The 15544-nt window shown below is 45.2% G+C and overlaps 1 protein-coding gene across 1 annotated transcript in view; it reads right to left on the bottom strand.

Moving 5' to 3' along the window:
* Positions 1-15544, bottom strand: part of pibf1 (progesterone immunomodulatory binding factor 1) — a 40846-nt gene extending 25302 nt beyond the window's left edge. The window contains exons 1-8 of the mRNA XM_046333581.1: positions 14993-15544; positions 12524-12624; positions 11236-11434; positions 8629-8748; positions 7476-7609; positions 7197-7305; positions 6426-6607; positions 3653-3778 (exon numbers count right to left, since the gene is read on the bottom strand). Coding sequence (XP_046189537.1) covers positions 3653-3778; positions 6426-6607; positions 7197-7305; positions 7476-7609; positions 8629-8748; positions 11236-11434; positions 12524-12624; positions 14993-15253 — 1232 coding nt within the window. The 5' untranslated portion in view covers positions 15254-15544. The remainder of the gene's footprint in view (positions 1-3652; positions 3779-6425; positions 6608-7196; positions 7306-7475; positions 7610-8628; positions 8749-11235; positions 11435-12523; positions 12625-14992) is intronic.

Raw genomic sequence — 15544 nt, forward strand, 5'->3', positions numbered from 1 at the left:
GTATTCAGAACACAGTGAAAGAGTTCCCTCTAGTGGACACGGGCGGCATCTCTATCATCTCACCTGTTCTCTCTCGCTCTCTCTCTCTCTCTGGTACATCTCTATAATCTCACCTGTTCTCTCTCTGGTACATCTCTATCATCTCACCTGTTCTCTCTCTACATGGTCTGAGTAAAGTACAGTACTGTATTCAGAACACAGTGAAAGAGTTCCCTCTAGTGGACACGGGCGGCATCTCTATCATCTCACCTGTTTTCTCTCTCTCTCTCTGGTACATCTCTATCATCTCACCTGTTCTCTCTCTGGTTCATCTCTATAATCTCACCTGTTCTCTCTCTGGTACATCTCTATCATCTCACCTGTTCTCTCTCTGGTACATCTCTATCATCTCACCTGTTCTCTCTCTGGTACATCTCTATCATCTCACCTGTTCTCTCTCTGGTACATCTCTATCATCTCACCTGTTTTCTCTCTGGTACATCTCTATCATCTCACCTGTTCTCTCTCTGGTACATCTCTATCATCTCACCTGTTCTCTCTCTGGTACATCTCTATAATCTCACCTGTTCTCTCTCTGGTACATCTCTATCATCTCACCTGTTCTCTCTCTACATGGTCTGAGTAATGTACAGTACTGTATTCAGAACACAGTGAAAGAGTTCATCTCTATAATCTCACCTGTTCTCTCTCTGCTTCATCTCTATAATCTCACCTGTTCTCTCTCTCTCTCTCTCTCTGGTACATCTCTATCATCTCACCTGTTCTCTCTCTGGTACATCTCTATCATCTCACCTGTTCTCTCTCTGGTACATCTCTATCATCTCACCTGTTCTCTCTCTGGTACATCTCTATCATCTCACCTGTTCTCTCTCTGGTACATCTCTATCATCTCACCTGTTCTCTCTCTACATGGTCTGAGTAAAGTACAGTACTGTATTCAGAACACAGTGAAAGAGTTCCCTCTAGTGGACACGGGCGGCATCTCTATCATCTCACCTGTTCTCTCTCTGGTACATCTCTATCATCTCACCTGTTCTCTCTCTGGTACATCTCTATAATCTCACCTGTTCTCTCTCTCTCTCTGGTACATCTCTATCATCTCACCTGTTCTCTCTCTGGTACATCTCTATCATCTCACCTGTTCTCTCTCTGGTACATCTCTATCATCTCACCTGTTCTCTCTCTGGTACATCTCTATCATCTCACCTGTTCTCTCTCTCTCTGGTACATCTCTATAATCTCACCTGTTCTCTCTCTCTCTCTCTCTCTCTCTCTGGTTCATCTCTATAATCTCACCTGTTCTCTCTCTCTCTCTCTCTCTGGCTCATCTCTATAATCTCACCTGTTCTCTCTCTCTCTGGCACATCTCTATAATCTCACCTGTTCTCTCTCTCTGGTTAATCTCTATAATCTCACCTGTTCTCTCTCTCTCTCTGGTTCATCTCTATAATCTCACCTGTTCTCTCTCTCTCTGGTACATCTCTATAATCTCACCTGTTCTCTCTCTCTCTGGTACATCTCTATCATCTCACCTGTTCTCTCTCTCTCTCTCTCTCTCTCTCTCTGGTATATCTCTATAATCTCACCTGTTCTCTCTCTCTCTGGTTCATCTCTATAATCTCACCTGTTCTCTCTCTCTCTCTGGTACATCTCTATAATCTCACCTGTTCTCTCTCTCTCTCTCTCTGGTTCATCTCTATAATCTCACCTGTTCTCTCTCTCTCTCTGGTACATCTCTATAATCTCACCTGTTCTCTCTCTGGTACATCTCTATAATCTCACCTGTTCTCTCTCTCTCTCTGGTACATCTCTATAATCTCACCTGTTCTCTCTCTCTCTCTCTCTCTCTCTCTGGTTCATCTCTATCATCTCACCTGTTCTCTCTCTGGTACATCTCTATAATCTCACCTGTTCTCTCTCTGGTACATCTCTATAATCTCACCTGTTCTCTCTCTCTCTCTGGTACATCTCTATAATCTCACCTGTTCTCTCTCTCTCTCTCTCTCTCTCTCTGGTTCATCTCTATAATCTCACCTGTTCTCTCTCTGGTACATCTCTATAATCTCACCTGTTCTCTCTCTCTCTCTGGTACATCTCTATAATCTCACCTGTTCTCTCTCTGGTCCATCTCTATAATCTCACCTGTTCTCTCTCTGGTACATCTCTATAATCTCACCTGTTCTCTCTCTCTCTCTGGTACATCTCTATAATCTCACCTGTTCTCTCTCTGGTACATCTCTATAATCTCACCTGTTCTCTCTCTCTCTGGTTCATCTCTATAATCTCACCTGTTCTCTCTCTCTCTCTCTGGTACATCTCTATAATCTCACCTGTTCTCTCTCTGGTACATCTCTATCATCTCACCTGTTCTCTCTCTACATGGTCTGAGTAAAGTACAGTACTGTATTCAGAACACAGTGAAAGAGTTCCCTCTAGTGGACACGGGCGGCATCTCTAGCATCTCACCTGTTTTCTCTCTGGTACATCTCTATCATCTCACCTGTTCTCTCTCTGGTACATCTCTATCATCTCACCTGTTCTCTCTCTGGTACATCTCTATCATCTCACCTGTTCTCTCTCTGGTACATCTCTATCATCTCACCTGTTCTCTCTCTGGTACATCTCTATCATCTCACCTGTTCTCTCTCTGGTACATCTCTATCATCTCACCTGTTCTCTCTCTACATGGTCTGAGTAATGTCAGTACTGTATTCAGAACACTGAAAGAGTTCATCTCTATAATCTCACCTGTTCTCTCTCTGCTTCATCTCTATAATCTCACCTGTTCTCTCTCTCTCTCTCTCTCTCTCTCTCTCTCTGGTACATCTCTATCATCTCACCTGTTCTCTCTCTGGTACATCTCTATCATCTCACCTGTTCTCTCTCTACATGGTCTGAGTAAAGTACAGTACTGTATTCAGAACACAGTGAAAGAGTTCCCTCTAGTGGACACGGGCGGCATCTCTATCATCTCACCTGTTCTCTCTCTCTCTCTCTGGTTCATCTCTATCATCTCACCTGTTCTCTCTCTGGTACATCTCTATCATCTCACCTGTTCTCTCTCTGGTACATCTCTATCATCTCACCTGTTCTCTCTCTCTCTCTGGTACATCTCTATCATCTCACCTGTTCTCTCTCTCTCTCTGGTACATCTCTATAATCTCACCTGTTCTCTCTCTCTCTCTCTCTCTCTGGCACATCTCGATAATCTCACCTGTTCTCTCTCTGGTTCATCTCTATAATCTCACTTGTTCTCTCTCTCTCTCTGGTACATCTCTATCATCTCACCTGTTCTCTCTCTGGTTCATCTCTATAATCTCACTTGTTCTCTCTCTCTCTCTCTGGTACATCTCTATCATCTCACCTGTTCTCTCTCTCATCTCTATCATCTCACCTGTTCTCTCTCTCTCTGGTACATCTCTATCATCTCACCTGTTCTCTCTCTCTCTCTCTCTCTCTCTGGTACATCTCTATAATCTCACCTGTTCTCTCTCTCTCTCTCTGGTACATCTCTATAATCTCACCTGTTCTCTCTCTCTCTGGTACATCTCTATAATCTCACCCGTTCTCTCTCTCTCTCTGGTACATCTCTATAATCTCACCTGTTCGCTCTCTCTCTCTCTCTCTCTCTGGTACATCTCTATAATCTCACCTGTTCTCTCTCTCGTACATCTCCTTTGAGGTCCTCTGCAGGCTATCGATCTCCTGGCTGGTCTTCAGACGAATGTTCTCCAGTTCCTCAGCAAGTTTATTCTCGTACTCTGTCTTGTAGTGGTCTCTGTGGAAAAAACATTATATTATACCTGATTGTAGCCATCCTTTGCCTTGATGACAGCTTTGCACACTCTTGGCATTCTCTCAACCAGCTTAATGAGGTAATCACCTGGAATGCATTTCAATTAACAGGTGTGCTTTGTTAAATTGTGGAATTTATATAATTTCTTTCCTTCTTCATGCTTTTGAGCCAATCAGTTGTGTTGTGACAAGATAGGGGTGGTATACAGAAGATAGCCCTATTTGGTAAAAGACCAAGTCCATATTATGGCAAGAACAGCTCAAATAAGCAGAGAGAAACGACAGTCCATCATTACTTTAAGACATGAAGGTCAGTCAATACGGAACATTTCAAGAACTTTGAAAGTTTCTTCAAGTGCAGTCGAAAAAACCATCATGCTCTGTGATGAAACTGGCTCTCATGAGGACCACCGCAGCAATGGAAGACCCAGAGTTCCCTCTGCTGCTGAGGATAAGTTCATTAGAGTTCCCTCTGCGGCAGAGGATAAGTTAATTAGAGTTACCAGCCTCAGAAATGGCAGCCCAAATAAATGCTTCACTGTTCAGAGGAGACTGCGTGAATCAGACCTTCATGGTCGAATTGCTGCAAATAAGCCACTACTAAAAGACACCGATAAGAAGAAGAGACTTGCTTGGACCAAGAAACACGAGCAATGGACATTAGACCGGAGGAAACATGTCCTTCGGTCTGAGGAGTCCAAATATGAGATTTTTGGTTCCAACCGCCGTGTCTTCGTGAGATGCAGAGTAGTTGAACAAATGATCTCTGCATGTGTGGTTCCCACCGTGAAGCATGGAGGAGGAGGTGTTATGGTGCTTTGCTGGTGACAATGTCAGTGGTTTATTTAGAATTCAAGGCATATTTAACCAGCATGGCTACTACAGCATTCTGCAACAATACACCATCCCATCTGGTTTGGGCTTAGTGGGACTATCATTTGTTTTTCAACAGGACAATGACCCAACACACCTCCAGGCTGTGTAAGGGCTATTTGACCAAGAAGGAGAGTGATGGAGTGCTGCATCAGATGACCTGGCCTCCACAATCCCCCGGCCTCAACCCAATTGAGATGGTTTGGGATGAGTTGGACCTCAGAGTGAAATAAAAGCAGCGAACAAGTGCTCAGCATATGTGGGGACTCCTTCAAGACTGTTGGAAAAGCATTCCAGGTGAAGTTGGTTGAGAGAATGCCAAGAGTGTGCAAAGCTGTCATCAAAGAAAAGGGTGGCTACGTGGAAGAAACTAATGTTTTGTTTAACACTATTTTGGTTACTACATGATTCCATATGTGTTATTTCATAGTTTTGATGTCTTCACTATTATTATATAATGTAGAAAATAGCAAAAATAAAGAAAAACCCTTGAATGAATTAGGCGGAGTACTGATATAGAAGGGTTAGGGAGGAGTACTGACCCAGAAGGGTTAGGGAGGAGTACTGACCTAGAAGGGTTAGGGAGGGGTACTGACCTAGGGGGGTTAGGGAGGGGTACTGACCTTGGAGGGTTAGGGAGGAGTACTGACCCAGAAGGGTTAGGGAGGAGTACTGACCCAGAAGGGTTAGGGAGGGGTACTGATATAGAAGGGTTAGGGAGGGGTACTGACCCAGAAGGGTTAGGGAGGAGTACTGACCCAGAAGGGTTAGGGAGGGGTACTGACCCAGAAGGGTTAGGGAGGAGTACTGATATAGAAGGGTTAGGGAGGGGTACTGATATAGAAGGGTTGGGGAGGGGTACTGACCCAGAAGGGTTAGGGAGGGGTACTGACCCAGAAGGGTTAGGGAGGGGTACTGATATAGAAGGGTTAGGGAGGGGTACTGACCCAGAAGGGTTAGGGAGGGGTACTGATATAGAAGGGTTAGGGAGGGGTACTGATATAGAAGGGTTAGGGAGGGGTACTGATATAGAAGGGTTAGGGAGGGGTACTGACCCAGAAGGGTTAGGGAGGGGTACTGACCCAGAAGGGTTAGGGAGGGGTACTGATATAGAAGGGTTAGGGAGGGGTACTGACCCAGAAGGGTTAGGGAGGGGTACTGACCCAGAAGGGTTAGGGAGGGGTACTGATATAGAAGGGTTAGGGAGGGGTACTGACCCAGAAGGGTTAGGGAGGGGTACTGATATAGAAGGGTTAGGGAGGGGTACTGATATAGAAGGGTTAGGGAGGGGTACTGATATAGAAGGGTTAGGGAGGGGTACTGACCCAGAAGGGTTAGGGAGGGGTACTGACCCAGAAGGGTTAGGGAGGAGTACTGACCCAGAAGGGTTAGGGAGGGGTACTGACCCAGAAGGGTTAGGGAGGGGTACTGACCCAGAAGGGTTAGGGAGGGGTACTGATATAGAAGGGTTAGGGAGGGGTACTGACCTAGAAGGGTTAGGGAGGAGTACTGATATAGAAGGGTTAGGGAGGAGTACTGACCCAGAAGGGTTAGGGAGGAGTACTGACCCAGAAGGGTTAGGGAGGAGTACTGACCCAGAAGGGTTAGGGAGGGGTACTGACCCAGAAGGGTTAGGGAGGGGTACTGACCCAGAAGGGTTAGGGAGGGGTACTGATATAGAAGGGTTAGGGAGGGGTACTGACCTAGAAGGGTTAGGGAGGAGTACTGATATAGAAGGGTTAGGGAGGGGTACTGACCTAGAAGCGATGTATTTGTGATAGACCTCCTCCCTGGCCCTCTGGGCGTCATCCAGCTGGGTCTGCAGCCTCTCTAGACGGTCTTCCTGGTGGGCACAGCGCACATTCAGCTCCATGCTCTGTCTGTGAACATATTCCTTATCCTTCTGGAGGAGGGTCACCGTCTGCTGCAGAGTAGACACCTGGAACACAGAGGGGTTAGAGGTAGTCAATCCATCTGGAGGAGGGTCACCGTCTGCTGCAGAGTAGACACCTGGAACACAGAGGGGTTATAGGTAGTCAATCCATCTGGAGGAGGGTCACCGTCTGCTGCAGAGTAGACACCTGGAACACAGAGGGGTTATAGGTAGTCAATCCATCTGGAGGAGGGTCACTGACTTCTGCAGAGTAGACACCTGGAGGACAGAGGGGTTAGAGGTAGTCTATCCATCTGGAGGAGGGACACCGTCTGCTGCAGAGTAGACACCTGGAGGACAGAGGGGTTAGAGGTAGTCTATCCATCTGGAGGAGGGACACCGTCTGCTGCAGAGTAGACACCTGGAGGACAGAGGGGTTAGAGGTAGTCTATCCATCTGGAGGAGGGGCACCGTAAGCTGGAGGACATTTAACGTGACATGTTGTCATTTAGCAGATGCTGTAATTCAGAGAGACTTTCAGTCAGTATCTTCCACTAAGGAAGGTGAGACAACATCTATCAGCCAATCAGTGGTACTGTGTTGGCAACATCAAGGTGTTAGGCAGGTAGCAGTAGTATCCAGGTTGGTGTTGTACCTCTCGACTCAGCTCAGTCCTCTCCCTGGTCTGGACCTCATGAGTCATCTCCAGCAGCTCCAGCCTCTTCCTCAACTCTCTCACCTCACACTCAAACGCATCACGCTCACTGGAAAGGAAGGGAGGATCGACGTTTAGTTTCTAAATGTCTAAACACATAAATACATTTTTCAAAGTGAAAAGAGTCCATTTTGTAAATCCTTCTCCAGACATTTGAACTGACAGGGACACTTGATGAAAACAGAGGTGGACCGAGGTGGTCTTTCCTCCCTCTCTTACCGTTTGATGTTAGAGTAGTTGTCCCTCTTGAAGTCTCCCTCCTGGATGAGCCCTTTAGTGTCAGCCAGCTCCAGAGTTAGTCTCTGGTTCCTGATCTCCAGCTCTGACCTCGCCTTGCGCTCCTCCTCGTAACTCTACACCACAGGAGGAGGGTTATAATACGATCACATGGACCGACACTGCTCTAAGACAAACAGTACCTCCATGAAGGCTCTGATCTGTCCTCTCTCTGTCTGTACCTCCATGAAGGCTCTGATCTGTCCTCTCTCTCTGTCTGTACCTCCATGAAGGCTCTGATCTGTCCTCTCTCTGTCTGTACCTCCATGAAGGCCCTGATCTGTCCTCTCTCTCTGTCTGTACCTCCATGAAGGCCCTGATCTGTCCTCTCTCTGTCTGTACCTCCATGAAGGCCCTGATCTGTCCTCTCTGTCTGTACCTCCATGAAGGCCCTGATCTGTCCTCTCTCTCTGTCTGTACCTCCATGAAGGCCCTGATCTGTCCTCTCTCTCTGTCTGTACCTCCATGAAGGCCCTGATCTGTCCTCTCTCTGTCTGTACCTCCATGAAGGCCCTGATCTGTCCTCTCTCTGTCTGTACCTCCATGAAGGCTTTAATCTGTCCTCTCTCTGTCTGTACCTCCATGAAGGCTCTGATCTGTCCTCTCTCTGTCTGTACCTCCATGAAGGCTCTGATCTGTCCTCTCTCTGTCTGTACCTCCATGAAGGCTCTGATCTGTCCTCTCTGTCTGTACCTCCATGAAGGCTCTGATCTGTCCTCTCTGTCTGTACCTCCATGAAGGCCCTGATCTGTCCTCTCTCTGTCTGTACCTCCATGAAGGCCCTGATCTGTCCTCTCTCTGTCTGTACCTCCATGAAGGCTCTGATCTGTCCTCTCTGTCTGTACCTCCATGAAGGCTCTGATCTGTCCTCTCTCTGTCTGTACCTCCATGAAGGACCTGATCTGTCCTCTCTGTCTGTACCTCCATGAAGGCCCTGATCTGTCCTCTGTGTGTGTGTGTGTGTGTGTGTGTGTGTGTGTGTGTGTGTGTGTGTGTGTGTGTGTGTGTGTGTGTGTGTGTGTGTGTGTGTGTGTGTGTGTGTGTGTGTGTGTGTGTGTGTGTGTGTGTGTGTGTGTGTGTGTGTGTGTGTATCTACCTTCATAAGGGCCTTGATCTCAGTCCTATGTGTCTCCAGGTCGTCTGCCAGGCTGTTCCTCTTGACATGGAGCTCAGAGAGCTGGGCTTTGAGAGGACTCACCACCTCATAGAAACACACCTGGGAGAACACCACACAGCATTAACACACCTGGGAGAACACCACACAGCATTAATTAACACACCTGGGAGAACACCACACAGCATTAACACACCTGGGAGAACACCACACAGCATTAACACACCTGGGAGAACACCACACAGCATTAACACACCTGGGAGAACACCACACAGCATTATAACACAACACACTGCATTATAACACTACACACTGCATTATAACACAACACACTGCATTATAACACAACACACTGCATTACCACAACACACTGCATTATAACACAACACACTGCATTATAACACAACACACTGCATTATAACACAACACACTGCATTATAACACAACACACTGCATTATAACACAACACACTGCATTATAACACAACACACAACATTATACCACAACACACTGCATTATAACACAACACACTGCATTATAACACAACACACTGCATTATAACACACCACACAACATTATAACACAACACATTGCATTACCACAACACACTGCATTATAACACAACACACTGCATTATAACTCAACACACTGCATTATAACAACACACTGCATTATAACACAACACATTGCATTACCACAACACACTGCATTATAACACAACACACTGCATTATAACACAACACACTGCATTATAACACAACACACTGCATTATAACACAACACACTGCATTATAACACACCACACAACATTATAACACAACACATTGCATTACCACAACACACTGCATTATAACACAACACACTGCATTATAACACAACACACTGCATTATAACACAACACACTGCATTATAACACAACACACTGCATTATACCACAACACCTGCATTATAACACAACACACTGCATTATAACACAACACACTGCATTACCACAACACACTGCATTATAACACAACACTCTGCATTATAACACACCACATTACCACGACACACTGCATTAACATACCACAACACACTGCATTAACACACCACATTACCACAACACACTGCATTAACACACCACATTACCACACCACACTGCATTAACATACCACATTACCACACCACACTGCATTAACATACCACATTACCACACCACACTGCATTAACATACCACATTACCACAACACACTGCATTAACATACCACATTACCACAACACACTGCATTAACATACCACATTAACACAACACACTGCATTAACATACCACAACACACTGCATTAACACACCACATTACCACAACACACTGCATTAACACACATCATTAACACACTGCATTAACATACCACATTACCACAACACACTGCATTAACATACCACATTACCACAACACACTGCATTAACATACCACATTACCACAACACACTGCATTAACATACCACATTACCACAACACACTGCATTAACATACTACAACACACTGCATTAACACACCACATTACCACAACACACTGCATTAACACAACACACTGCATTAACATACCACAACACACCACATTACCACAACACACTGCATTAATACACATCATTAACACACTGCATTACCACACCACACTGCATTACTACACCACACTGCATTACCACACATCATTAACACACTGCATTAACATACCACATTAGCACAACACACTGTATTACCACACCACACTGCATTAACACACCACATTACCACACCACACTGCATTAACACACTGCATTAACACACATCATTAACACACCACACTGCATTAACACACCACACCACTATGCATTAACACACATCATTAACACACCACTCTGCATTAACACACCACACTGCATTAACACACATCATTAACACACCACACTGCATTAACACACCACACTGCATTAACACACATCATTAACACACCACTCTGCATTAACACACCACACTGCATTAACACACATCATTAACACACCACTCTGCATTAACACACCACACTGCATTAACATACCACATTACCACACCACACTGCATTAACACACATCATTAACACACCACACTGCATTAACACACCACACTGCATTAACACACATCATTAACACACCACTCTGCATTACCACACCACACTGCATTAACATACCACATTACCACACCACACTGCATTACCACACCACACTGCATTACCACACCACACTGCATTAACACACCACACTGCATTAACACACACATTACACTGCATTAACACACACATTACACTGCATTAACACACCACACTGCATTAACACACATCATTAACACAACACACTGCATTAACACATCACATTACACTGCATTAACACACCACACTGCATTACCACACCACATTGCATTACCACACCACACTGCATTACCACACCACACTGCATTACCACACCACACTGCATTACCGCACACACTGCATTACCACACCACACTGCATTAACACACTGCATTACCACACCACACTGCATTACCACACCACACTGCATTAACACACCACATTAGCAGGATCTCTCCCCAGTTCTCACCGCTACGTATTCAGTGATAGAGAGTCTCTCCTCTGGGATATCTCGGAGCTCCTTGTATTTGTCCTCAGTGAGCTCCAGGTCCCTGAGGCTGCGTCGCAGGTCTCCTGCCTTGTCACACAGCCGTCTGTTCGTCTCCTCCAGCTGCTTCTGTCTCAGGAGGATCCCATCCATCTCCTGCTTCCTCAGAGCCTGCTGCTTCCTACAGGACAGACAGAGAACCACACTGACTAGAGGCAAATATAAAAAGAGGGCACCCTTTCCATGCCTGCTTGGTTGAACATCTTCCAATCTTTTAGAGGATCTGGGTTCAGCAAGGTGATCCTGTGTTGACCTACGACCCCTACGACTGATCAGAGAGACTCTGTACCGGCCATATTATTATGGCTAAGGTAAGTCAAGGTCTCAACTCTGTTCCTACCTCCCCTCATCCTGGGTGAGTTGCAGCTGTCTGTCCAGTCTCAGATCTGTTCCTACCTCCTCTCCTCCTGGGTGAGTTGCAGCTGTCTGTCCAGTCTCAGATCTGTTCCTACCTCCTCATCCTGGGTGAGTTGCAGCTGTCTGTCCAGTCTCAGATCTGTTCCTACCTCCTCATCCTGGGTGAGTTGCAGCTGTCTGTCCAGTCTCAGATCTGTTCCTACCTCCTCATCCTGGGTGAGTTGCAGCTGTCCAGTCTCAGATCTGTTCCTACCTCCTCATCCTGGGTGAGTTGCAGCTGTCTGTCCAGTCTCAGATCTGTTCCTACCTCCTCTCATCCTGGGTGAGTTGCAGCTGTCTGTCCAGTCTCAGATCTGTTCCTACCTCCTCTCCTCCTGGGTGAGTTGCAGCTGTCCAGTCTCAGATCTGTTCCTACCTCCTCTCCTCCTGGGTGAGTTGCAGCTGTCCAGTCTCAGATCTGTTCCTACCTCCTCTCCTCCTGGGTGAGTTGCAGCTGTCTGTCCAGTCTCAGATCTGTTCCTACCTCCTCTCCTCCTGGGTGAGTTGCAGCTGTCTGTCCAGTCTCAGATCTGTTCCTACCTCCTCTCATCCTGGGTGAGTTGCAGCTGTCTGTCCAGTCTCAGATCTGTTCCTACCTCCTCTCCTCCTGGGTGAGTTGCAGCTGTCCAGTCTCAGATCTGTTCCTACCTCCTCTCATCCTGGGTGAGTTGCAGCTGGCTGTCCAGTCTCAGATCTGTTCCTACCTCCTCATCCTGGGTGAGTTGCAGCTGTCTGTCCAGTCTCAGATCTGTTCCTACCTCCTCTCATCCTGGGTGAGTTGCAGCTGTCTGTCCAGTCTCAGATCTGTTCCTACCTCCTCTCATCCTGGGTGAGTTGCAGCTGGCTGTCCAGTCTCAGAGCCAGAACCTGTTTCTGGTGCAGGGCAACATTCAGCCTCTCCTCCAGCTCCTCCGTCTAGAGAAGAGAGCACAGAACAAGTAGAGGGATACATAAGCATGTCCCCAGCTCCAGCTCCTCCGTCTAGAGAAGAGAGCACAGAACAAGTAGAGGGATACATAAGCATGTCCCCAGCTCCAGCTCCTCCGTCTAGGGAAGAGAGCACAGAACAAGTAGAGGGATACATAAGCATGTCCCCAGCTCCAGCTCCTCCATCTAGGGAAGAGAGCACAGAACAAGTAGAGGGATACATAAGCATGTCCCCAGCTCCAGCTCCTCCGTCTAGGGAAGAGAGCACAGAACAAGTAGAGTGATACATAAGCACGTCCCCAGCTCCAGCTCCTCCGTCCTCCGGACAGGTTGTGTTTGGAGCTAAAAGGGTGGGACTAAAAACAACAAGATAACGAAATGCAAATTATACTGGGTCTGGAAAATGTATTTAGGTTCACAACCTTTTGTGAAACAGCACAGTTAAAAAATTATATGGCATAGTTTTTCAACAGGACAATGACCTAACACCAAGAAGGAGAATGAGGCATCAGATGACCTGGCCTCCACAATCACTCAACCTCAACCCAATTGAGATGGTTTGGGATGAGTTGGACTGCAGAGTGAAGGAAAAGCAGCCAACAAGTGCTCAGCAAGACCGTTGGAAAATGATTCCAGGTGAAGCTGGTTGAGAGAATGCAAAGCGTGTGCAAAGCTGTCATCAAGGCAAATGGTGGCTACTTTGAAGAATCTCAAATATATTTTTATTTGTTTAACACTTTATGAGTAAATGTTTTTAAAACTTTAGCTGACGTGGGCTAGTTGAAATGTTGTTATTTTTTAACTTTAGCTGACGTGGGAATGTTGTTATTTTTTAACTTTAGCTGTGGGCTAGTTGAAATGTTGTTATTTTTGTAACTTTAGCTGACGTGGGAATGTTGTTATTTTTTAACTTTAGCTGTGGGCTAGTTGAAATGTTGTTATTTTTTAACTTTAGCTGACGTGGGAATGTTGTTATTTTTTAACTTTAGCTGTGGGCTAGTTGAAATGTTGTTATTTTTTAACTTTAGCTGACGTGGGAATGTTGTTATTTTTTAACTTTAGCTGTGGGCTAGTTGAAATGTTGTTATTTTTTAACTTTAGCTGACGTGGGAATGTTGTTATTTTTTAACTTTAGCTGTGGGCTAGTTGAAATGTTGTTATTTTTTAACTTTAGCTGACGTGGGAATGTTGTTATTTTTTAACTTTAGCTGTGGGCCAGTTGAAATGTTTTTATTTTTTAACTTTAGCTGTGGGCTAGTTGAAATGTTTTTATTTTTTAACTTTAGCTGTGGGCTAGTTGAAATGTTGTTATTTTTTAACTTTAGCTGTGGGCTAGTTGAAATGTTGTTATTTTTTAACTTTAGCTGACGTGGGAATGTTGTTATTTTTTTACTTTAGCCGACGTGGGCTAGTTGAAATGTTTTTATTTTTTAACTTTAGCCGACGTGGGCTAGTTGAAATGTTTTTATTTTTTAACTTTAGCCGACTTGGGCTAGTTGAAATGTTTTTATTTTTTAACTTTAGCCGACGTGGGCTAGTTGAAATGTGGTTATTTTTTAACTTTAGCCGACGTGGGCTAGTTGAAATGTGGTTATTTTTAAACTTTAGCCGACGTGGGCTAGTTGAAATGTGGTTATTTTTTAACTTTAGCCGACGTGGTCTAGTTGAAATGTGGTTATTTTTAAACTTTAGCTGACGTGGGCTAGTTGATCTGGACATCTCTGACACGTTATGAATATCTCTCTACGGTCTGTAATGACTGACATGACAAGAGGACCTGATTATGCACCACCCAATTTAGAAATTGCACCTTGTGCATTCTACTATTAAAACTGCCAAGAGTAACTTTAAAGCGGGACAGATGTTTTTTTAGGGTGGGGGGGGTCTAGAGGAGTGTCCATAGGGTCTGTGAAGCAAGTCACATTTTATGTCACATTCTCCATAGACAAGTGTAAACTAACAGTGAAATGCTTACTTACTTACAAGTCCTTTTCCAACCACGTAGAGTTAAAGATAACATAAGAGAAGCAGGCTGAACGTCGTTTGACGTCCCTACTTTAGGGCCCTCTAGTCACAAGTAATAGAATAGGAGACTAGTCACAAGTAATAGAATAGACTAGTCATAAGTAATAGAATAGGAGACTAGTCATAAGTAATAGAATAGACTAGTCACAAGTAATAGAATAGGAGACTAGTCATAAGTAATCGAATAGACTAGTCATAAGTAATAGAATAGACTAGTCATAAGTAATAGAATAGGAGACTAGTCATAAGTAATAGAATATGAGACTATTTGAGAAGCATGTATGCTGATGTGAAGGTTTGGTAGCTCGACAGAACATCTTTGAGATCCTACCTTTGTCAAGTGGTCCACTTTCATGTTATCTATGATGAGATTTTTCTGCGACATCTCTATTTTTAACAGCTGTAAGTTGTGCAGTAGCTCTTTCCTCTCGATGAGCTGTCGGGTGACTTTCTGCGTCCCGGTGCGGTCCCGTTCGTCCGACGACGAGATGTCTTCCGTGGGCACCGTGGTCTCCAGACTGAACTCTTCCGACTCCTCCAGGGAGCTGGAGATATTCACCGACGGGGTTTTCTGCTGCTTCTTCGGAGGCATTTTGAAGCTAGATAACGTTAGCTACCTCTGCTTTTGTTTTTGCCAGCTAACTACTGAGCATATAACTGTAGTATTAGCGAAGATTAAGGATTAGCGAACTCAAAGAGTTCAAAGGACAGTTAAAGGCGTTAGCCAGCTGGTTGTATGATTGTACTAACTAGCTAACAACGGCGACTGTTGCACGACATATCCTGGTAACTAGCTCCTTGTCTGGTAGCATTAACTGTTAGCTACTGTACAGTACTAGTTAGTTAGCTAGTTATAGTTAGCTAATGTACAGTACTAGTTAGT

This window comes from Oncorhynchus gorbuscha, unplaced genomic scaffold, assembly GCF_021184085.1.
Source record: "Oncorhynchus gorbuscha isolate QuinsamMale2020 ecotype Even-year unplaced genomic scaffold, OgorEven_v1.0 Un_scaffold_472, whole genome shotgun sequence".
Taxonomy (NCBI): domain Eukaryota; kingdom Metazoa; phylum Chordata; class Actinopteri; order Salmoniformes; family Salmonidae; genus Oncorhynchus; species Oncorhynchus gorbuscha.